This window comes from Delphinus delphis, chromosome 7 (assembly GCF_949987515.2).
Source record: "Delphinus delphis chromosome 7, mDelDel1.2, whole genome shotgun sequence".
Classification (NCBI taxonomy): domain Eukaryota; kingdom Metazoa; phylum Chordata; class Mammalia; order Artiodactyla; family Delphinidae; genus Delphinus; species Delphinus delphis.
The window spans coordinates 50,349,736-50,373,330 of NC_082689.1; the positions used below are offsets into that span (position 1 = coordinate 50,349,736).

Genomic DNA, 23,595 nt, shown 5'->3' on the forward strand with positions numbered 1-23,595 from the left:
GAGGCATACTTCAATGTGTATTCTTATAATTTATTCCATAAGAAATCTTATGATCATAATATAATGGTGTTTCATATAGACAAGTTCAGTGTGTTTTATATCTCATTGAGATAAATCTCCAAAAGTACTTGTCTTTCAGTGCTGATTCTAATTGCTTTGCATTTTTCAGTGTCCTATAAAATTACTTTCCTTAGAATAATCAAATTTATGAAATTACAGAAGTAAAATAACATACAGATTGCTGCTTCCAATACTGGTAGGCTAGGTTATTTAGATCAACTTTTCCCTTAAGGACAACTTTTTTGAAATGTATATATACAAATATATATATGTATATAAAGAAAACATTTTCTAAAAAAGAGCTAAAAGGTCAGTGAGGTGTTTATTTCTAGGCTAAAATCAAGGAAAGCACTGGAAGCCACTGTGCTGATGTGAGGACATTCGCTGATCCAGAAGTAACATTTGTTAAGATTCAGCTGAGTCTTGGTGGTCTTGTGGAGCAAGGGGCTCCATAATCAAAACCCAAAGACTGCCCAGAGTGGGAGTGGAAAGGAATTCTGCTTAAATTCCCTTTCACCCTCTTTACATAGATACCCCAAAGAGTTATACCTTCAGGGTAACAGTGAACTGGAAATGATTCACACACACCCCCGTCCCCCCAGGATTTCCAGCCCTGTCTGTGTTACTCTTTTTGTTTTGAATCTCAAGTCTTGAATGTGGATTAAAAGCGGTCCTAGATTAGTAGTGCCCCAAGGTGCTTGGCAGACTAATAAAAATCCTCTCTGGAGAAAGGTATCTTCATCCTAGGATTCAAATGATTCCTGCAAATAATTTTTCACATGCAGTCACCTCCAGCTGAAGAGTGGAAGTCCGTTGGAGATTAAGGGAGGGAGGAGGGAGGAGGTCTAATACATCTGGCTGGCTATCATGATTCTTAGGTCATTCTCCCTTTCTCTCTGGCCACCTTCTGTTCCTGATGTTCCTGAATGTAGAGTCCTCCTTGTCAGCATCACTTCTTAAGACGGTGAGAAGTTGGGTGTGTAACGACCCCCTCCCCCTTACAGACATGTAATAACCCTCTTGTTATCAAGCCCAAGTCTTCCTTTCTATGCCACTGCCTACAATTTCTGAGTCCTCCCTAGGCCCTGAGGCTTCCATTAGCGTGCCTTCTGCATAGTATCTCCCCTACAGGAACTTAACTGCTCAAATTTCTCATCTCCACTTATTCTTTGCTCCGGTTTTCATCTTCTAGAATTTTGTTGGTGTCTCTCATTCTTCTTTTATCTCCTTTGTTACCAAAGATTTATGCCTTTTTATTTTTTTCCTATCACTTCAGTGTATTTCTGGAAGAAGCAGAGTTTAGACATAGATATAGAGTTCTCTACATTTAGCCAGCATGTAGTCTACATACTTGTTTGAACATTTCTATACGACAAATTTCTGAAAGTGAATCATTTTTTTCTGATATTGTCAAATATCCCTCAGAAAAGATTGTAACTCACACTCTCCATATTAGAGCATGATGATGCCGAAATAGCATTTTAATCTTTATGAAATTAGTGAATACAGTGTTTTGGGGGAATTATAATATTTTTAAGATAGTTCTGTAACATCTTAGCTTTTAATTTTCTCTATTTTTTTTATATTTAATCTAAACTGACATAAACTAAATATTATGTGGCTGCATCTTCTTTTTATCTTAAAGATTACCTTAATTGATTGTTTCAGTTCCTGTTTTAGCTGAGGACCTTTTTTATTTCAGAGTAAATTTGTGGGCCAATTAAAAAAAAGGAAAGCTTCTTTATACTTAATGGTTGTGAGTAAATTGTGTGTCAGACATAGTCAACACTATGCACATGTACTAATGATAAAACGTGTTTATTACTTTCTGGAGAAGAAAACAACCAGTGTCTCCATTCCTACTAAAATTCTTGGGGTGTTTCATTTGGAGTTGTGCCCATCGAGTCAACTTCTTCGAGTCTTGCCAGTTCTTTCAGTTCTTCTAGTTCTTCAGAGTCCTAGAAGGATGAAGTAAGAAATTTAAATATGAATTGTGCCAAGAATTTAACACTTTCTAACAGAAAACCAACATTTTTTTTAGTAGTCTTGATTCTTTTCACTTGATTAGTCTCAGTTTGTTCCAAACCATTTAGTTATAATTCCTAGTTACAGCTTTTGGGCCATTTGTCAGAGATATTAATCAATGGCTTTAAATGTATAGAAAGCTCTGTTTCAGGGTGCAATCGAGGGAGAAAAGAAATTTATATAAACTATACTTTTAAGAGGAGACATCATTAACTTTTTTTTAAGAGTAATGTGCAAACAAATAATTCGGGGTAATCGTTCTTAAACCATGGTCCCCAGATAGCAGTGGCAGCCTTGCCACTTGGATCTTAATAAAAATGCACAAGTTTTGGTTCTACCTAAGATCTGCTAAATCAGAACCTGTGGAGCTAGAACCCAACAAGTCCTCCAGATCATTCTGATGCACACTGAAGATTAACAACCATTTCTTTGGGGATTAAGAGCATGGATTTTAAAATCAGGCATACCTGAATTTAAATTCCAAATTCCATTGTTTAATATCTATAACTTTGGGTAAGTTATCTAACTTCTCTGAGCCTTAGTTTTCTCAGTTGTGAAATTGGACTGTCACCTCCCTCATTTGGATGAGGGTAAATGGGATTGTTTGTAAATTGCCTAGTAGAGGAGCTTAAAAATGATTACAGAATCTTACTATTAAATATATACAGGGCTTCCCTGGTGGCGCAGTGGTTGAGAGTCCGTCTGCCGATGCAGGGGACACGGGTTCGTGCCCCGGTCCGGGAAGATCCCACATGCCGCGGAGCGGCTGGGCCCGTGAGCCACGGCCGCTGAGCGTGCGCGTCCGGAGCCTGTGCTCCGCAACGGGAGAGGCCACAACAGTGAGAGGCCCGCGTACCGCAAAAAAAAAAAATAAAAATAATAAATAAATATATACAATAATTTATTGATTCTAAAACAATTATCCTATATTAGCATTTCTGAAATTATACATGTCTTATAGTCATATGATTAGAAAACATTGTGTCAGTTTAATTGGTAGAGGTTTTTTTTTAATTTATTTATTTTTGGCTACATTGGGTCTTTGTTGCTGTGAGTGGGCTTTCTCTAGTTGCGGCGAGCGGGGGCTACTCTTCATCGCGGTGCGTGGGCTTCTCATTGCGGTAGTTTCTCTTGTTGCGGAGTACAGGCTCTATGTGCGTGGGCTTCAGTAGTTGCAGCATGCGGGCTTCAGTAGTTGCGACACGCAGGCTCAGTAGTTGTGGCTCGCGGGCTCTAGAGTGCAGGCTTAGTAGTTGTGGTGCACTGGCTTAGTTGCTCCGTGGCATGTGGGATCTTCCCAGACCATGTCCCCTGCATTGGCAGGCAGATTCTTAACCACTGCGCCACCAGGGAAGCCCGAGTTTTTTTCTTAATGGCACATTAGATAATGGTGCATTTAATATTCATTGCTGTCTTTGATTCACTGGTACATGATATTATGTTCAAGGTGCGTGAGCACAGTCAAGGTTGGGCATATATTTGAGTGTATACTGATTGATGGGACAAGTATTGAATAGGCCTCAGAGAGAGCAGGTAGTCTAATTAGACACTGTAGAGGTTGAATTTAGCAAATAAATGTTACTGGAGCTGAACATCTGAATGAGAGCATAAACAGAAATGATCTCAAGTGGAACATAAGCAAAATTCATACTAGTATGGGAAAAATTACTTTTATAGATTTTCCATGGAGTTTTTCATGCTCCCCTTAAATCAGTTGTCATCAGCCTTTGGCTTGTAACACAACCACTATGGCACTTCAACAATATGCTTGCTACATACATCTCCACACCCAGACCTGCTGAATTGAGATATCCAGGCTTTCCAAATACATATACCCACTATCTCTGCCAGAATAAAATTGATTATATTTGTTTGAGTTATAACTTTTAAATGAAATTACTTTTCCAGTACTCCTTTTAAGAAAAGCATTGTTTAATGAGTTATACTTTTCTTAATTAGCTATCCTTCACTCTCTTCCCTCTCTTCTCTTCCCTTTTCTCAGTGATCCCTGAAAGAGGAGGTAGATAGTTGACATTTCCTTTTTGTGCTAGGAAACATTGCTCTGTTCTCTGTGAAGTGGTACCATACCCCTACAAGTTTTTCTCCCTCTGATTATATATATATATCCAATGATGAACTCTAGGCTATCTTTAGCCAGCTTTAACTTTAGCAAGTTCTTTTTGTTTTAGTTGGAATTTATTGCTCTCTATATCCACTTCAGTGTCTGCTTTTTATTATTGGTGCTGTTCTGTGTCTAAGCAGAAGATAATCCTTTATACTACTACTTATCTTTATTGCTTTTTCCTGAACTCCTCCCTTCTTGAATTTGCAAACTGAAGGAAAACATTAATTTTATGTAAATAATTTTAAAATTCTTTTATGAAAACAATAACAGAAACATAGCATAGAGCATCTAGATTTCATGTATTATTTTTCCTACTTGCTAGATTGTAATTTCCAAGCATGTTCTTATCTCATCAACATAAGGAGGTCTATGCCTGACCTAGGATCTTCCTTTTCCTTTCTTTAGAAACTTGTGGTGGAAAATGTTGATGTGCTAACACAAATGAGGACCAGCTTTGACAAACCCGACCAGATGGCTGCACTCTTTAAAAGATTATCGTGTGAGTAAATCATGATACTTTTTATAAGCATTAAGAACACCTTGACACTCAGTATTTAGCTTTTGCTCAAATTTTATAAATAGTAAGTTATGAAAAGTACTCTTCAGTAATGAGGAGAACTAGAAAATTTTTGCAGTCAAAGGAACTTTTAAGTGAATGGCTTACCTGTTTCATATTTTTTTTCTTTACAATACTCTTAGTACCATGTGTCAGATATTTGATATCATTATCAATTAGTTCATGAACCCAGTAAATTAAATACAATAAATCTATATTAATTTAGACTGAAGGAGATTTAACTTTAGAGTCTGTAATTTTCTGAAAATCAACTTTATCGAGGTATTGCTTATGTAAGTAAAATGCACACATTTAAGTGAACGGTGTGATGGATTTTGACAAATGTTGTGTACATCCACATAACCATTACCACAGTCAAGATGTAGAGCAGTCCATTCACCTCAGAAAGCTTCTCATGACTCTTTGTAGTCAGTTTCACACCGTTAGACAGTGACTGATCTGATTTCTATCACTGTAGATTAAATTTGCCTGTTCCAAAACTTCATATAAACAGAATCACACAGTATATACTCTTTCATATATATTGTTGAGATTCACCCCTCTGTGTTAAGTGGATCAGTACTTTGTTCCTTTTATTGCTAACTAGTATTCATTGCATGAAAACCTGAGCCTACAACTTAAAAAAATATCTTCTTGATACTGATTCTTTGTGGGAGATATGTGAAATAGCAGTGAATCTTAAGTGTTTATTAAAGTATGTTTAGCCAAGTACCTATTTTAGATGTACTTGAATTAATTTCATTTGATTTTTGTCCTTGAACTCAAAGTTATAATTAGAAATTATTTTAAAGTCATACTTCTTACTAATTCATTCAAAAGCCTTTACAACATTAAAAATTTAGTGAAATCCTAAATAAAATATTCTCCGTATTTGAGAAAACCAGAGAGTTTATTTTCCCAAGTAAAAAATAACCCTGAAGTAAATTAAAGATGCATATATTTTATATACTTCCCCTTTGATGTTTTTCTTTTAAATGTTTTGCAGCTATATCAAATTTTATAAAACTATAAAATGATTTAGAGAATCACTTTATTAGGCTATCTTATCCTGCTTTTAAAAATAGAAACTTTGGAGCTTCCCTGGTGGCACAGTGGTTAAGAATCTGCCTGCCAATGCAGAGGACACGGGTTTGAGCCCTGGTCCGGGAAGATTCCACATGACGTGGAGCAAGTTTGTGTGCCACGACTACTGAGCCTGCACTCTAGAGCCCATGAGCCACAACTACTGAGCCCTTGTGCCACAACTACTGAAGCCTGCACGCCTAGAGCCCGTGCGCCGCAAATAGAGAAAGCCCACACGCAGCAACAATGACCCAACGCAGCCAAAAAATAAATGAATAAAAAAATACAAAATTATTTAATAAAAGTTAATATAAGACTATACTACAGGGGCTTCCCTGGTGGCGCAGTGGTTGGGAGTCCACCTGCCGATGCAGGGAACACAGGTTTGTGCCCCGGTCTGGGAGGATCCCACATGCCGCGGAGTGGCTGGGCCCATGAGCCATGGCCGCTGAGCCTGCGTGTCCAGAGCCTGTGCTCCGCAACGGGAGAGGCCACAACAGTGAAAGGCCCGCGTACCACAAAAAAAAAACAAAAAAACAAGAACTATACTACAGGTTGCCTTTTAGAACAGATCAGTGGTTGCCAGAATTGTAAAGGGAAAGCAGCAAAGGAGTTTTTTGGGGTGATGAAGTTGGTCACCACTGTGGTGATGGTGGTAACACAGATCTACACATGTTAAATTTTTCCTAGAGCTGTACACTGAAAGGGGGAAAAGTCAAGTTTACTGTATGGAACTTTAAAAAATGAAATGAAAAAAAGGAAAGATTGACTTGGTAGCATTATAGGGAGGAGGAGTAAATACTTAGTAAGGGGACTTCCCTGGTGGCACTTCGGAATCCACCTGCCAATACAGGGAATCCAGGTTCGATCCCTGGTCCAGGAAGATCCCACATGCTGCGGAGCAACTAAGCCCGTGCACCACAACTACTGAGCCTGCACGCCGCAACTACTGAAGCCCATGTGCTGCAACTGCCAAGCACACGTGCTGCAACTACTGAAGCCTGTGTGCCTAGAGCCCATGCTCTGCAACAAGAGAAGCCACCGCAACGAGAAGCCTGTGCACCGCAACTAGAAAAAGCCCATGCATGGCAATGAAGACCCAACACAGCCAAAAATAAAAAATTAAAAAAAAAATCTTAGTAGGATATTATTTTTTAAATCCCTATCTGATCTCTTTTGTTCATTGTTTTTTTTTAACGTCTTTATTGGAATATAATTGCTTTACAATAGTGTGTTAGTTTCTGCTTTATAACAAAGTAAAACAGCTATACATACATACACATATATCCCCATATACCCTCCCTCTTGTGTCTCCTTCCCACCCTCCCTATCCCACCCCTCTAGGTGGTCGCAAAGCACCGAGCTGATCTCCCTATGCTCTGTGGCTGCTTCCCACTAGCTATCTGTTTTACATTTGGTAGTGTATATATGTCCATGCCACTCTCTCACTTCTTCCTAGCTTACCCTTACCCCTCCCCATGTCCTTGAGTCCATTCTCTACGTCTGCGTCTTTATTCCTGTCCTGCCCCTAGGTTCTTCAGAACCATTTTTTTTCTTTTTTTTTAGATTCCATATATATGTGTTAGCTTATGGTATTTGTTTTTCTCTTTCTGACTTACTTCACTCTGTTTGACAGACTCTAGGTCCATCCACCTCACGACAAATAACGCAATTTTGTTTCTTTTTATGGCTGAGTAATATTCCATTGTGTATATGTGCCATATCTTCTTTATCCATTCTTCTGTCATTGGACTCTTAGGTTGCTTACATGTCCTGGCTATTGTAAATAGAGCTGCAGTGAACATTGTGGTACATGACTCTTTTTGAATTATGGTTTTCTCAAGGTATGTGCCCAGTAGTGGGATCACTGGGTGTATGGTAGTTCTATTTTTAGTTTTTTAAGGAACCTCCATACTCTTCTCCATAGTGGCTGTATCAATTTACATTCCCACCAGCAGTGCAAGAGGGTTCCCTTTTCTCCACACCCTCTCCAGCATTTATTGTTTGTAGACTTTTTTTTTTTTTACTGTATTAAAATACTGAGTTTATTTCACATGTATATTTTTGTCTCCCCACCATTTCCATTTGTCTGACCACCACTACTACTATGTCCTATCATAACATTCCATACATACTTAAAACCAAGCAAAGGGTGGAGTTCCATCTTTAAAAACTAAACAGGCATTTTGGACAACACATTCTTGGCAATGGAACCTGGACAACATTTATCAGACACGGTAGGGAAAGTTCTCACTCTGCATTATAAAAAGGACAGCCAGATATCAACTGTTACAGAAATGAAATAAGACGGAAAATTTTAACAAACTGTTTAAACTATTTTCTTAAAGAGACTTCCTCCACTGCCAGAGATCTTGAATAGCCTTCTGGTCAGTCATCCGGAAACAGTTCTTCACATAATTGATGAATTTGGCTTCCACTTTGGGAAGAGAACCACCTTTTTCTATACTTGCTTGCATTTTTGCTTTAATGTCTTCTACAGAGCTAGGTCCTTTCGGTGTTTTAGGAGTTTTTTCCTGTTGTTTGAAGGATTCTTGACCTTTTGATCTTGGTGTTGATGGTTTTGAGTCTTTTCCATTCTGGTGTGATTTTTGTGCATTTTTGGCTGGAGTATCTCGTACAGATTTCTTTACTGGAGCTTTTTCTTCAGCTTCCTCATCATCAAAGTCATCATCATCTTCATCATCATCGTCGTCGTCATCATCATCTTCATCTTCATCAGCAGCAAGTTTTACTTTTTTCTGTGGAACCTTGCTACCACTTCCAGGGGCAGAACGCTTTCCAGATATACTTAGGAGCTTCACATCCTCCTCCTCTTCATCTTCTGACTCTGCATCTTCCTCCACAGCTACTAAGTGCTGTCCGCTAATATGCACAGGCCCTGAACCACACTTCAACCGTAAGACCACAGGTGGTGTTATTTCAAAGCCCCCAAGGGAAACCGTTGGCTGCACAGACATTTTCAAAGTTGCCAGTGTTACTTTAATTGGACTGCCTTCATAATTCATTGCCTCTGCTTCGACAATGTGCAATTCATCCTTTGCACCAGCCCCTAAACTGACCGTTCTTAAAGATAACTGGTGCTCATTTTCATCATCATCCACCTTAAAGTGATAATCTTTGTCGCTTTTAGTTCACAACCGAAAAGATAGTTCTGGGGTCCTCAGGGGGCTCATGTCCATGTCCATCGAATCTTCCATGGGTTGGTGGCACGCACTTCGGTGGGAGAGAAAGTGGACGGAGATAAAAGACTACCGTTCGAAGGAACAGTCACGCAGGACGGAATCAGACCAGGGACTGTAGACTTTTTGATGATGGCCATTCTGACCGGTGTGAGGTGATACCTCATTGTAGTTTTGATTTGCATTTCTCTAATGATTAGTGATTTTGAGCATCCTTTCTTGTGTTTGCTGGCAATCTTTTGTTCATTGTTATACCATATACTTATATTTTCTAGTATGTTTTACTTTATTATTTTTTTTTCACATTTCTTTAATTTTTAAATACTCATTTGATCACCCAGCTGGCCTTAACCCTACTTAATTTCATGCTAATAAACAACGTTTTGACTGTGTCATCTGGTTAGAAGCAGCTAATCCACTGCAGTGTTCAATGCATGTTTACTGTTACTTTAACTCTTCTATTCGTGGATTTGAAACAAAATCTTTTTTGTGATTTGGAAAAAGAAAAGATCTGCTTGAGAGTGACTTATTTAGGGGAATAGAGAAAGCTACGCTTTGAGTTGAACTGTTTTCCAGAATACTCTCTTTTGTCTCTGATCTCTTCTTTACCTTTGTGCTGCCTTTATCCCATATACAGAAATTGATTTACTTTTGTAGCAGTTTGATTTTCATAGTCAACAAACACATTCTTTTAAATACCCTAAAAAAGAGAAAGCAATATAATTTATTAAAAGTAGCTCTGGGGAATTCCCTGGAGGTCCAATAGTTAGGTACTTGCACTGCCATGGCCCGGATTCAATCCCTGGTTGGGGAAGTAAGATCTTGCAAGGCACGTGGTGCGGCCAAAAAAAAAAAAAAGTAGCTCTGAATTGGGAGACAACCTGAAATTAACTTTTAGTTTTTTGGAATTTCTGACTATGTGACTTGAGCACATTTATTTTATTTATTAAAACAATAAGTTAAACAAGATTTCTTAATGTGAAGTTTCTCAGAACTTTTAATGTTATTGTGCATATTCAAGAGGAGGTTATAGCTATAGTCTTTGCAAACTTCATTAAATTCTGGGTAACATCGAAGTATATGATTATATCACACTACTTATTTTCTGATTGTTCACCTTATTCTCTGCATTCTTTTTTCTGGGTTTGCTGTCTTGTTTTTTGGACTGGAATGCCCTTTTGTTCTCACTCCTTTATGCCCATAAATTGGATGACATAGTCTCAGAGAAATATTTTCTTTTACCCTCATTTCTTCTCTCCTTATCTGGATAGTAACAACTTTCTAGTCTCATTTCTTGAATAACCATTTTATTGAACATCTTCTAGTCTTGTTGGTCTTAAGCACTCTGCTGAGTGCTATAGATAGATAAAAAGATAAGACTTTGCTCCTGTGGAATTTATATTTGTGCCTTACATGATTTTGTTAACACTTTTAATTCTCATCACATTTTGGCTTCTATTATGCCTTTCCATGTGTATTAATAAAAGATGCTTATGGTAAAGGTTTAAACAAACCACACAGGAGGTAGAAAGTCAAAACAAAATTCTCTCCAGTCCTACTTCTCAAAGGTTTAACTACAGTTAACGGTTTTCTGTACATCTGTCAAGAAATTTATTATGTATATACAAATATGTGTGTGTATATATGTATATACATATATATCTTCTCTCATATAAATAGGATCATATTTTCTTAGTTTTCTTGACAGTCCATTTAGACTGTTATTGAGGTCTAAATTATTATTTTGTTTATATTTGTTTCTTATATAGTACAATGACTTGTGTATGGGGAGTAATTCAATAAATTTTGGTTTTTTAAAATATGAAGGTATTGATCCTTCTAATTCTAATATCTCCTGGTTTTATTTAACCAAGTTTTGATATTGAATATAATAGCAATAAATTTCAGAATAATGTTCTCTAACCAAAATGTAAGTGATCAAATCCATTCATAGTCTTCAGAAACCTGGTCTTACTGCTTATGATCTCAATAGTCATTTTTTGTTTCTGGACTCTCTAGATCTCAACTACTTAATTTAGCATCTCCAAGTTCCAGGGCCAGTTGATATTTTCTCTTTTTTTTTTGGCTGCGTTGGGTCTTAGTTGCAGCACACAGGATCTTCATTGAGCCATGCGGCATCTTTTGTTGCGGTGCGCTGGCTCCTCATTGTGTCACGTGGGCTTCCCTCTAGTTGTGGTGTGCAGGTTTTTTTCTCTGTAGTTGTGGCACGTGGTCTGCAGAGCACGCGGGCTCTTTCATTGAGGTGTGTGAGCTCAGTAGTTGTGGTGCGTGGGCTTAGTTGCCCGGAGGCGTGTGGGATCTTAGTTCCCCGACCAAGGATTGAACCCTCATCCCCTGCATTGGAAGGTGGTGGATTCTCTACCACTGGACCACCAGGGAAGTCCCACCAGTTGATTTTTGAGGATTCACTCTGATCAACTTCTTCTTTTTCCCCTAGTCTCTCTCTCCTTCCTCCTATCACTACCATTAATGTGATAGGATTATACAGGTGGCTACTTGCATGACTGTTTCAGGATTCTGATGAACCATCTAAACCATTTTAAAGAACAGAGTGTACTCCACTGGAAGTAAACTATAATTTCCTAATTTTAACATCAGTTTTCAGTACCCTTGCCTCTTTAATCATTGGTTGTAATCAAATTGTTTTTAATTGTGCCTTTTATCATGGGGATTTTATGACTAAGAGTTTTCTCCATGGTTGAGAAAGAATCCAATTCACTCTCTTCTTTTCTCCCCTTCCTTCAAATTTAGCTGTTGACAGTGTCTTGAAGAGGATGACAATAATTGGTGTAATTTTATCCTTCCGATCATTGGCACAAGAAGCACTTAGAGATGTAAGAAACCATTACGAGTACATATCCTATAGCCAAATAATCCTGTTTAATTTCCCAGAAATTTAAAAGTAACTTTAAAAATTTATAGTTGGCAGTAATATAATTAAAATTCCAGTTTTCATAGTTTATATGAAATAAAGCATATAAAAATTATAGTTACTTAAACTCATTTTTTGTTTTGGTATTGAAATTTAGGGGATATAACTTGCCTGAATATTGTGCTACTTTTTCAACTTTTTTCTTCATTAGAGCATTTTCCATTTTGACTATACTTGGTTTGGCATCAAATACATTCTGTTTATGTGTATTGTAGTACTTCAGAAAATCACTTGAAAATAGACAAAGTAAAACAATTTTTATGCAAACTAGAAGTAATTGAATGGTAATATCTCATAAGTTTAGAGGTTGCTTTTTAAAAATAATTCTGCATTCTTAATTTGTTTTCCTGCCTAGGTCTTGTCCTACCACATTCCTTTTCTTGTCAGTTCAATTGAAGATTTCAAGGATCACATTCCAAGGGAAACTGATATGAAGGTAATAAAATTTCTATTTGGATTTTACAGTTTCTAAAATGACATATTTAACTTACATATGAAGTAAAATTAAGTAAATCCTAAGCTACTATAAAGTTTATATTTTAGAGTGATGGGTTAGCATGCTTGCCTTTGAAAATGCATCTTAGAGAGCTCAGCACCAAAATACTATATAGGCATTTTGAAAGTCAATCTTCCTTGATCACCTATAGCAATGTAAAATGGGTTAATATCAATCACCTTTTCCTTAAACTGATAGCTGTTTATACATGGTCATAAGCAGAATGAAAAAGATAAGCCAGAGCTTCCCTGGTGGCACAGTGGTTGAGAGTCCGCCTGCCGATGCAGGGGACACAGGTTCGTGCCCCAGTCTGGGAAGATCCCACATGCCGCGGAGCGGCTGGGCCCGTGAGCCGTGGCCGCTGAGCCTGCGCGTCTGGAGCCTATGCTCCGCAACGGGAGAGGCCACAACAGTGAGAGGCCCGCGTACTGCAAAAAAAAAAAAGATAAGCCAGTGAAATGAGAGTTGTTTTGTTTTAAATAAAGCTAATTTCAGTTTTTAAAAATTGATGTTAAAATCTTATAAAAGGATGTTAATTATAGGCTATAATTTTTTTAATTAGTATCCTGTTTTAAATAAATATAAGAAGGTTGGTAGCCTTACCAGAGTCCACAGGTTTTGTTTGTTTTGTAAATTTATTGATCATTTATTTATTAAATCAGCCACTGATTTAATCCCAGCAGATTTACCAGTGGTTACACATCTAATAAGTGACCTGTCATATCTATATTTTCTGAACTTTAATGTTTCTTGGAAAGATTATTTTCTGTTTTGCATATTTTGAAAAGCTCTGACTTGAAAAAGTTATTTCTAAACTTTTTGTATGGCGTTCAAGTCTCAAATTTATTTTTGAGGCTTATCTTCCATTACTTGTTCTATCCTTCTCTCTCTCTCTTTACTTTCTTACTCTATCCCTCTCTTCCATTGGGTCCTGTAAGATGACCAAATCTTGTGTGCATTCTCACATTTTCTACTTTGTTCTCTAACTTATTCTTCCTGAAAATCCTGGCTTCTTCTATTTTTGCCTTTTGAAATGCTGCTCATCTTTTAATGCCTGATTCAGTTGCCATCTTCTAAGAAATATTGCTGGATCCCCAAGTGATCATTTCATCTCTTCTTTCTTTTTTTTTTTTAGTATTACAGAGAACTTTTTGTTTGTTCATGGTAGAATTAAATATATTCTGCCCTGTATTATAGTTATGTTTTAACACTTAAATTTATACTAGATTGTAAACATTTGTTGTTGTAATATCAGGGCTAACCAATTATGTAGGTAGTTTTGTTTTTTTTTAAGTTTTGGCTGCGTTGGGTCTTCGTTGCTGTGTGCTGGCTTTCTCTGATTGCGGTGAGCAGGGGCTACTCTTCGTTGCGTTGCACGAGCTTCTCATTGCAGTGGCTTCTCTTATTGAGGAGCACAGGCTCTAGGCGCACGGGCTTCAGTAGTTGTGGCACACCGGCTTAGTTGCTCTGCGGCATGTGGGATCTTCCCAGACCAGGGATCGAACCTGTATCCCCTGCATTGGCAGGTGAATTCTTAACCACTGTGGCACCAGGGAAGTCCCATGTAGGTAGTTTTTAACTGAGTTATTGAGCGGAGTATCCTTGAAATCCTTATGTGATACCAAAAGAAATTAGTCATTTGAAATTGCTTTATCAGGTTTTAAATTAGTACTCCTTTAAAAATCTATTATAATAAGTAATTTACTGTATTTATAGATACAATATGATTAGGCACTATAATTTTAAATTAGACAAGTATGGACATAAAACGTAAGGCCGGTAATTTTGATTCACTTTTGTTCTTTTTTTCATATCTGTTGGTTTGATCTTGGTCTTACACTTATGCTTTCAAGAAAAATAATAGCTTTAGAATGATTCTGTTGGAATTGCCACAGAAAGTATAGAAGTTTTGTTTGGCTTAGTAGTGTCAAGTTATAATCAGCAGTGCACACACACAAAATACTAAATCAGCTTGTTCAGTGTAGTTAGTTGTGCTGTAGTTCCTTCTATAGCCAAGTTTCTGAAATTCTCTAGTGTTCTTGTAGGCAGACTCTAATTTAAACACTATACTTTTTCTTACTAAAGTGAGATTTCTCAGAAATTTGTTAGAATATTTCTTACTCTATAATTCTTGTATTTTTTAGGTTGCAATGAATGTATATGAATTGTCATCAGCTGCTGGATTACCGTGTGAGATTGATCCTGCCTTGGTGGTAGCTCTTTCCTCACAAAAATCAGGTAAAATGCATTAGTAATTATGTAGTAGTCTTAGTAAATAACCAGGACAACACAGATATAGCTGTGATACTTATCTATTTGTTCAACTGCCTGCTTTATATCAAGGTTTTTTTTTTGTTTGTTGTACATACAGATTAGATATTTAAGTCATAAGACTGTATGAGGTTATTAAGCCCATTTAGTGTGCAGAAATGAAGAGGATCAGAGTCTGAGTCCTGGTACACTCTCAAGTTTAAGAGTTCAGGGAGAAGGAAGAACTACTAAAAGATAAATTTGAGAAGGAAGGATCTGTGAAGGAGAAGAAAAACCAGGAAAGAATCGCTTCGAGGAGAGTGGAAAGGGAATGATCAGCTATGTAGAATTAATACGTGTGACAAGAGCAATGTCAGTGAAGTCTTAGAGGCAAAAGGCTCATTAAAGAGGGCTTGGGAGAAAACAAATTAGAGATAATGAGTATAAAACAACTCTCTCACAGAGTTTTACTGTAAAAAGGGGAGCAAAGAAGTAAAATTATAGTAGCAGGAGGCAAGAGTAAAATCAAGAGAAGGATATTTTTCACATGGGGAAATAATAGCATTTGTGTGCTGATGGAGATGGTCTAATAGATAGAAGCATTGTTATCTAGAAAAGGGTGTCTTGGGAATTCCCTGGCAGTCTAGTGGTTAGGACTCAGCTGTTTCACTGCCAGGGCCAGGGTTCAATCCCTGCTTGGGAAACTAAGATCCCACAAGCTCCTGTGCAGCCAAACAAACAAATAGATAAAATGTATAGAAAAATAGAAAAGGGTGTCCTATATTAATTGGACTAGAGCTACTTACCATAAAGAGTCTGTGCATTATTATGTAATATTAAACGTTCAGAATATTTTAAAATCAGCCCTTTGAAATGTGGTACACAGAATTCTCTACATATTTCTAGATTTTTCTACAAAGTAAAAACATTTCATCTGCTTCTGGCACTAAAATACCTTCCCCTACTTCCTTGGATGTAACATGGTGTTTGACTGAGTTCATCAGTTCTTTTTTGATTTGACATTACTTTTGTTTCATCATTCGTGCAGTATGTTAATTATAGTTACATGGATAATTACTATAATTACTTGATTTGCCACAGCTATATTTTTCATAATCAGCCAGATTTTTTTTTCCCTGAAATATAGTTGATTTATAGTGTTGTGCCAATCTCTGCTGTACAGCAAAATGACTCAGTTATACACATACATTCTTTTTTTTATATTCTTTTCCATATGGTTTATCACAGGACATTGAATATAGTTCCCTGTGTTATACAGTAGGACCTTGTTGTTCATCCATCCTGTATATAATAGTTCACATCTGCTAATCCCACACTCCCAGTCCTTCCCTCCTCCACCCACCTCTCCCTTGGCAACCAGAAGTCTGTTTTCTATGTCTGTGAGTCTATTTCTGTTTTGTGGATAGGTTGATTTGTGCCATATTTTAGATTCCACATATAAGTGATATCATAAGGTATTTATCTTTCTCTTCCTGACTGACTTCACTTAGTTTAATAATCTCTAGTTACATCCGTGTTGCTGCAAGTGGCATTAATTTGTTCTTTTTTATGGCTGAGTAGTATTCCATTGTATATATGTACCACATCTTCTTTATCTATTATCTGTCGATGGACATTTAGGTTGTTTCCATGTTTTAGCTATTGTGAATAGTCATGACCAGCCAGATTTTTAAAATATATTCTGGCTCTTTTCTTATGTTCAATTCTTAGTTATATGTGTTGATAAATAGTAAGGTGACTAGAAGTTCCCAGGTACCCGATAAGTGAAGTACCTAGATAACCCACAGTTTTAGTATATGGATACAATAAATATTTTAGATAAATTATTTTACAATAAATATTTAAAACCTTAGGACAATACTAGTTGTATTCATTTATGACTGGTTTCTCCTGTCTTCTAAAATGGAGAAATTAGAAATCCAGTCTACTTTCCACATTTATCTCTTTTTAATAGTACATTTCACTTATATCTATTTTAGAAAAAAAACTTAAGAGTTTTCTGGATGATTTTGCAGAGTAAGTTATGACATAATTTTCTATACTGAAACATAGAATTTTCCTATAAAGTAAGTTATTATTAGTTTTCAATTAGGAAATTTTAGGATTCCAGTAATTCTAAACATATTTTTAGTCCTGTAACTAAAACTGTATTTAGTTACAGGACTAATATTTTTAAATCTTACAGTTTAAAAAAATTTTTTTTTGCTTTATTGTTTTATTAGAGGTCCTTGAAATATGCCTAAGGACTTGATAATAGCCAATAGTAATGTGTTTTATTTCTATTCATTCTATATGTCTTGTAACAAAATTGTAATCAGTTCTATAGAGACTCAGTAAAATACACAAGAATTAAAATATGCTTTTTCTGGTTTAGGTGATCAACTCTTAACTAATCTTGACAGAAATACCTTGACTTTATTTTTAATTTTTATCCCTTAGAAAACATAAGTCCAGAAGAAGAATATAAAATTGCCTGCCTCCTCATGGTCTTTGTGGCAGTTTCTTTGCCAACACTGGCCAGTAATGTGATGTCTCAGTATAGCCCTGCTATAGAAGGTAATAGTGGTTTAAAATTGTTTTGGCACTGGAAAAGTTATGAGTTTTGACATAGTAGGTACTTTTCAAGTAATTGATTTTTTTTAATAATAAAAAGTGGGTTAAGTTCTGCCGCTTACTAGTTGTATAACCTTGGATAGTCAGTTTTTCTTTTTCTAAGCCCCAGTTTCGTATACACATATGAAATGTGTATATGTGAGCCTGTGGGTGCCTGAATGTGTGTGTGGCAGGGGATGGTGAAGGGAGTATCCAACTCTTAGGATTATTTTAAGGATTGAATGAGGAAATATTTGTAAAGCAGCTAAGCACTTATTTTTTAAGTTTCCAAGACAATATAAAACTAATACATGGTTTCTTTTAGGGGGTTTTGAAAATGTGCCTGTTTAATATAGATATAATTATTTGTTGTTCTCTTCTACACTGTTCTTAAAAGCACTAGTTCTCATGAAAGTGAAGGGAGAGCAAGCAAGGCAGGTTATGATGCTTCAGCTCTGTTTTTAATCATGCCACTATTTATGTAGATTATGAAGTCATTAAAGATTTGATATTTTGGGGTCACACAGAAACCACAAACCCTATTTGCGCTTTCTCAGGGCACTGCAACAACATACACTGCTTGGCCAAAGCCATCAACCAGATCGCTGCAGCTTTGTTTACAATTCACAAGGGAAGCATTGAAGATCGGCTTAAAGAATTTCTGGCGGTGTGTATAATCAAACAAAACTCATGACAATTTTTAGAGAAAATTAAAAATCATAACTATGAAGTGTAACAGTAAATTCTCTTAATTAATTAATTAATTTTTGGAATAAGGAATAAGTAAAGACAGGGCATTGAAGTCAAGGAGCAGTTAGTTTAGCATTTTTTCCTTTGACTTAGAAGTCTCTCATTTCTAGAGCTCTGCAATGTGACTTTTTTTTCTAAGCTGATGTTTGGACTGCCCTAGAATTTTGCCTAGAGTTTGAAAGAGGAAAAAACAAAACAAAGGAAAATTGAGGCAAAAGATGAATGTATCCCTCTAAAAGGATGTGTTTTACTTATTTCCATTTATTTGGAGAAAGACTGTTAATGGAATCAAACTCAAAAGTAAGAATACTATTCACTGCCAAAAGAGGGTAGTAGTGCTAACTCTAGCCTCATGAAGTATAGCTTTTAGTTTCTATGGTAGTGTAGCTCTTCCTTCCCTTTATCAACTTAACCTTTTTCATATTTTAATTAAAAGAAAGATGCAGTGTGGTATAAAGAACACTAGAATATTTGCTTCTTTTTAAGTTATAAATCCTGTTAGCTTTAAAAAAATTTTTTATTTTTAAAGTAAACGTAGTAGCAAACTAACTTGAGGACAAAATAACATCTATTTCAAAGAAAACGGTATTAAGAGTGAAAATTTTTCTTTTCATTTTCTTTATTTCCTTTATTTAAGACTTAATGTCTTAATCTCATTGTGGTCCTATTAACTCAAACTCAATGTGAAATTTTCTTCTTATTTGGGAATTAAGAAATATAGTTAATACAGTTACTGGGAAGAGAAAAAGCAATTTAAATCGTTTTTTAAAAAAAGACTTGTTCTGAAAAAAATCAGTTTTAAAAACCAATAAGAATATTTGATTACATTTATTACCTTTGTATCTGGTGTATACCTTAATAGCTCTTAAATTGTTGCTTGAATGTAAAGAGCCTAAGCTCACCTTATGATTGAAATGTGTTGCAAGTTGAAGCGTACTGAAAATAAGTGGTGAACATTTATTTTAAAATACTTATTTATTTAAAATGTATGTACACTTTTAAGCTTGCATCCTCCAGTCTACTGAAAATTGGCCAGGAGACAGATAAAACAACAACAAGAAATAGAGAATCTGTTTATTTACTGCTAGATATGGTAAGTCTTATTTTAATTTTTGCTAACAACAAATAAGTTCCAGTCATTCCTGATAGTCTTTTCTTGATACTTCAGTCATTAAATTATAATAAGAGCTGATGTATTTTTTTTTAAAACATCTTTATTGGAGTATAATTGCTTTACAATGGTGTGTTAGTTTCTGGTTTATAACAGTGGTGTATTTTTTTGACCATTTATATTCACTCCACCCAAGCCACACACTTTCTAATAATTGCTAAATAGACTGATACCGCTTGTACTTTACCATATGGTAATCGCATCAGAAAACAACAGAATAAAAGATCACCATCACCTGTAGAGTATTCTTTTATGAATAGTTTTTCAACCTATTGGGAAGCACTCAGGCTTTATATTTTCCTAGTGTATCAGTTTGAACTCTTTTCCGAATTTTCTGTTTTTTGACTTCATCCCACCCATCTAATAACATTTCCTGTAATTTTCTGTGCCTCGTCAGTTCCTTCTCTTTACTGCCATGAAACCACCTGTGCTTGTTTCTACCATGTGATTCTTTCCTCACTTAGAATAATTTCCTTTATCTGCAGAGGTCTGTGTCTATCCTAATAATGATTCGGCATACCTCGTAGCTCGAATCTTTTTTCAGATAGACTTTCTTGATTACTTTGGCCTATGTTAACTTTTCTACTCTTTTGAACTCTCTGGAACTTAACAGCTTTCCACTTAATCATAGATGGTCTCATGTTTGATTTGGCTTTTTAGCTTAATGTTGGGTTCCAGTTAGACTTGATGATATGGACCACATTTTAAATGTGATATATTGTTGAGGGCAATGCAAGTGCTCAGTATTTCCTGTTGATTAATTGATTTAATTGAAAAGTAGTGATTTAAAATGTTTTGATAGCATACACTGTGGCACATTCGCATTTCAGATTTTAAAGTGAAAGGAAAACTTATGTCTGTTCCCAATAACGGCAATATAAAATTGTGCTTTACTAGTTGTCAGTAAATGTTCCCATTATAAATAAGTTGAATTGATGCATTTTTGGGATTTTTCAGATTGTGCAGGAATCCCCATTCCTGACAATGGATCTTTTGGAATCTTGTTTTCCTTATGTCTTGCTGAGAAATGCATACCATGCTGTCTACAAGCAAAGTGTTACATCTTCTGCATAAAATACCTACTTATTGAAGACAAGCACGCATTTTTGTTGCCTCGGTTTTACCTGTAAACTGTGGAACTATTTTACCTTAAGGCCTGAGAAACAGTTTCGTGGATTATAAATTTCTTTCATACAGTTGTGTTTTCTGATCATTGGTTTCTTAATATCGTTGTACTTCAGTATACTTGGTTGATTTAGGTTGCACATTCACTGAATTCACTGAAATTATTTCAATAATTTTAGAGTATCATTTGTTTGAAAAACATGCATTCTCTATGTTTTTGATATTTGATATGGAAAAAAAAACCTTTGCTTGTTTATTTCTGAAAAAGAATTGTATTTAGTGATTATTTTAGATAGTGATATTATAGCATTCATCTGTGTGTAAATTATTTCATATAGGGAAGAGTTCTGACCTGTACCTATTATGGTTCTTATTGAAAACAAAACTGGATGTGCATTTCTGTGATGTTATGAATACATTTCTACTTTATTTTGAAACATTTGCCAAACTAATTACTATAACACTGTATAACATTAAAAATGTTAAAGGACTGCTTAGCATTAGAAGCAGGCTGTGTCCCAAAATTCTAAAACAGCAGCAAATGTTGTTGCTTGTATAAAGCCTAATGATAATTTTTAGACTAATTTCCATGGTGCCCTGTTGGCATTAGCATTACCATTGAACCCTGCTGTATAATAAACAATCTTAGACATTTATCAACTGTTGATACAAATGTTAGTCCCTAACCACTTTTTATATGTTTTAAATTTTTGAAATTCAAGTGTACCTGCCATAACATAAAATAAACACTAGACTGTATCACATTTTGAATGATTTCTTTAATTTGGGATCCTCAGAAATTTACTCAGTAATATGAAAGTTTTCATTTAAACTTAGTTTAAAGTAAACTTTAATTTATTCTAGGAATGTCTAAGTAGCATGTTGATACCAGGTCACCTATTATAAGATTTGTTTAAATGTTTTGAAAAACATTCCGCTAGAAAAAATATTAAAATTAGAAAATAAAATTCCATAGCTTTTTTGGGGGGGGCGGGTGCGCTCCCCAGATCTTAGTTCTCTGACCAGGGATCAAACCCGCACCCCCTGCAGTGGAAGTGTGGAGTCCCAACCACTGGACTGCCAGGGAAGTCCCTCCATAACATTTTTTTAAAATTAAGAGCTAAAATGAATCTTGTGTGCCATCAACTTGCTAATTTTATCTGTGAGCAAGTAGACAGATACATTTGAAAGATTGGGGGAAAAAATGGAATGATCATAGAATTAGTGAAAATGTTGAGAACTACTGCATCAGTGAGTAATGAATGGGAAAGACATAAAGGACCTATTGCTTGGCAGTTGTCACAGAGGGCAGAGCAGCTCATTTAGTTTGAAAACTAACCAGATGTTTTGCTCTTTGATTGGCATTGTAAAGACTGTTTCTCAACAGCTGTGTATCTGGATATCTTATAGAGCTTCTGTTGTTCACAGCTTCTTATGTATACACCCTGGTAACTCATGTTAAGATAAAAGAAAGCTCCTGCGAACTTAGTTACAATTTTTTGTTGTTCAGGTACTGGGATGAAATTGAAGTGCCACAAGATTATCATATTTCTATTTTGTGTATGATTTCTCCAGTCTGTATTTAAAGCAGGGAATAGTTGTCACTATCTGTTGAAAATTTCCAGTGGTTCCATGAGGATTTTCTAAAAGGGAAGGAATTTTTAAATGGAATATTTTAAACTTGAAATAGCCTAAATACACAGGTAACAGTTGAAACTAAGATTAAGTGCTGTTTGCTTTGAAATATTAGGATCCTAGAGTGGTAATAACTTGTCGATAATGATATCCTCGGAGGTACAGTAGGCATTTGAGTATATACACTTTGACTGGGGTGATATGTTGAAGGGTATAAGGATGTACATAAGACATAATTTACCCCTCTTCGGGCCAAGAAAAAAATCGCTCTTTTATAGTCGTGTGAAGTTTACCTTGCCCCAGTTTTTTCTCATATATTCAAACTGACTGACTGACTGGTGTCCTGTGTGATTGCTTTTTGCAGAGTCTTTCTACCTCCAAAAAATAAATAAATTTAACATTTTTTAAAATAAAGTTAAAAGTAAATTGACTACTATTTTTAACATCTTGTTTTTCTTAACTTTCTTATTTTCTTCTGAATTTATACTACAACATACTGTTTTTATTTTCTCAACAGTGATGTCATCATACCATGTATGCTTGCCTGTAATCTACTTATTTCACTCAAGTAGAAAAGGGTCTTTGATATTTATATTCTTTTTAAAGCCTTCATATATACCATAACTAGTTTAAAAGATTCATCTGGATGAACATTTAGACAGATTTCTTCTTTTTCACTACAGGCGTACCTTGGAGATATTGTGGATTCAGTTCCAGACCACTACAATAAAAGTGCATACCACAATAAAGCAAGTCACACGAATTTTTTGGTTTCCCGGTACATATAAAAGTTATGTTTACACTGCACTGTAGTACATTAACTGTGAAATAGTATTATGTCTTAAAAAATGTACATCCTAAATTTAAAATGTTTCATAGCTAAAATAATGCTAACCATCATCTGATAATGCAGGGTTGCTACCAGCATTCATTATACAAAAAACTCAGGATTTGTGAAGTGTAGTACAGCAAAGCGCAATAAAATGAAGTATTCTTGTATTACAAATATATTGTATCTTAGTGAACTTGGACTGTTATCTCCTTAGGATAATTTCTCACCGGTAAAATTGCTTGGTGGAAGGGTATATACATTTTAAACTTTGATACCTATTAAATTTCCCTCCAATAAGATTATATCAGTTTTAGTCCTGCAATTGTGTGAGGATAATTTCCTCCTATAAGTAAACTATATACCAATTTTACTATTGTTGATGCATCTTTTCCTCCTTAAAAGATGAAACATAAATCTTGTTTTAATTTGCATACATTTGCTTATTAGTAAAGTGGAATATCTTTTTTTATGTTTACTGGTTTTTATTTAGTGAATTATTCATTTTCACTCTTTTTGTTGTTTTCAAGTGGAGTGGTCAAAAGATTTTCTCTTAAAATACTAATTGAACACATTTGCATGTATAAGATTTTTTAGTGCATGTATTTAGGATTGAAAACACCCCCATACAATGTTGAGTATAGTGATATGACTATTAAAATATACTAACAGTGCATAGTAATTAAAGTTAGTATACAGCTACTTTGATTACTGAATTTTAATT

General features: G+C 35.5%; 1 protein-coding gene and 1 pseudogene across 1 annotated transcript in view; one reads left to right on the forward strand and one right to left on the reverse strand.

Annotated features, from left to right (window-relative positions):
- Positions 1 to 21,166, forward strand: part of NCKAP1 (NCK associated protein 1) — a 98,397-nt gene extending 77,231 nt beyond the window's left edge. The window contains exons 24-31 of the mRNA XM_060016478.1: positions 4,616 to 4,709; positions 11,822 to 11,904; positions 12,358 to 12,438; positions 14,643 to 14,736; positions 17,209 to 17,325; positions 17,919 to 18,028; positions 19,115 to 19,204; positions 20,240 to 21,166. Coding sequence (XP_059872461.1) covers positions 4,616 to 4,709; positions 11,822 to 11,904; positions 12,358 to 12,438; positions 14,643 to 14,736; positions 17,209 to 17,325; positions 17,919 to 18,028; positions 19,115 to 19,204; positions 20,240 to 20,356 — 786 coding nt within the window. The 3' untranslated portion in view covers positions 20,357 to 21,166. The remainder of the gene's footprint in view (positions 1 to 4,615; positions 4,710 to 11,821; positions 11,905 to 12,357; positions 12,439 to 14,642; positions 14,737 to 17,208; positions 17,326 to 17,918; positions 18,029 to 19,114; positions 19,205 to 20,239) is intronic.
- Positions 7,874 to 9,227, reverse strand: LOC132428087 (nucleophosmin pseudogene; annotated as a pseudogene).
- Positions 21,167 to 23,595: the final 2,429 nt, after the last annotated feature.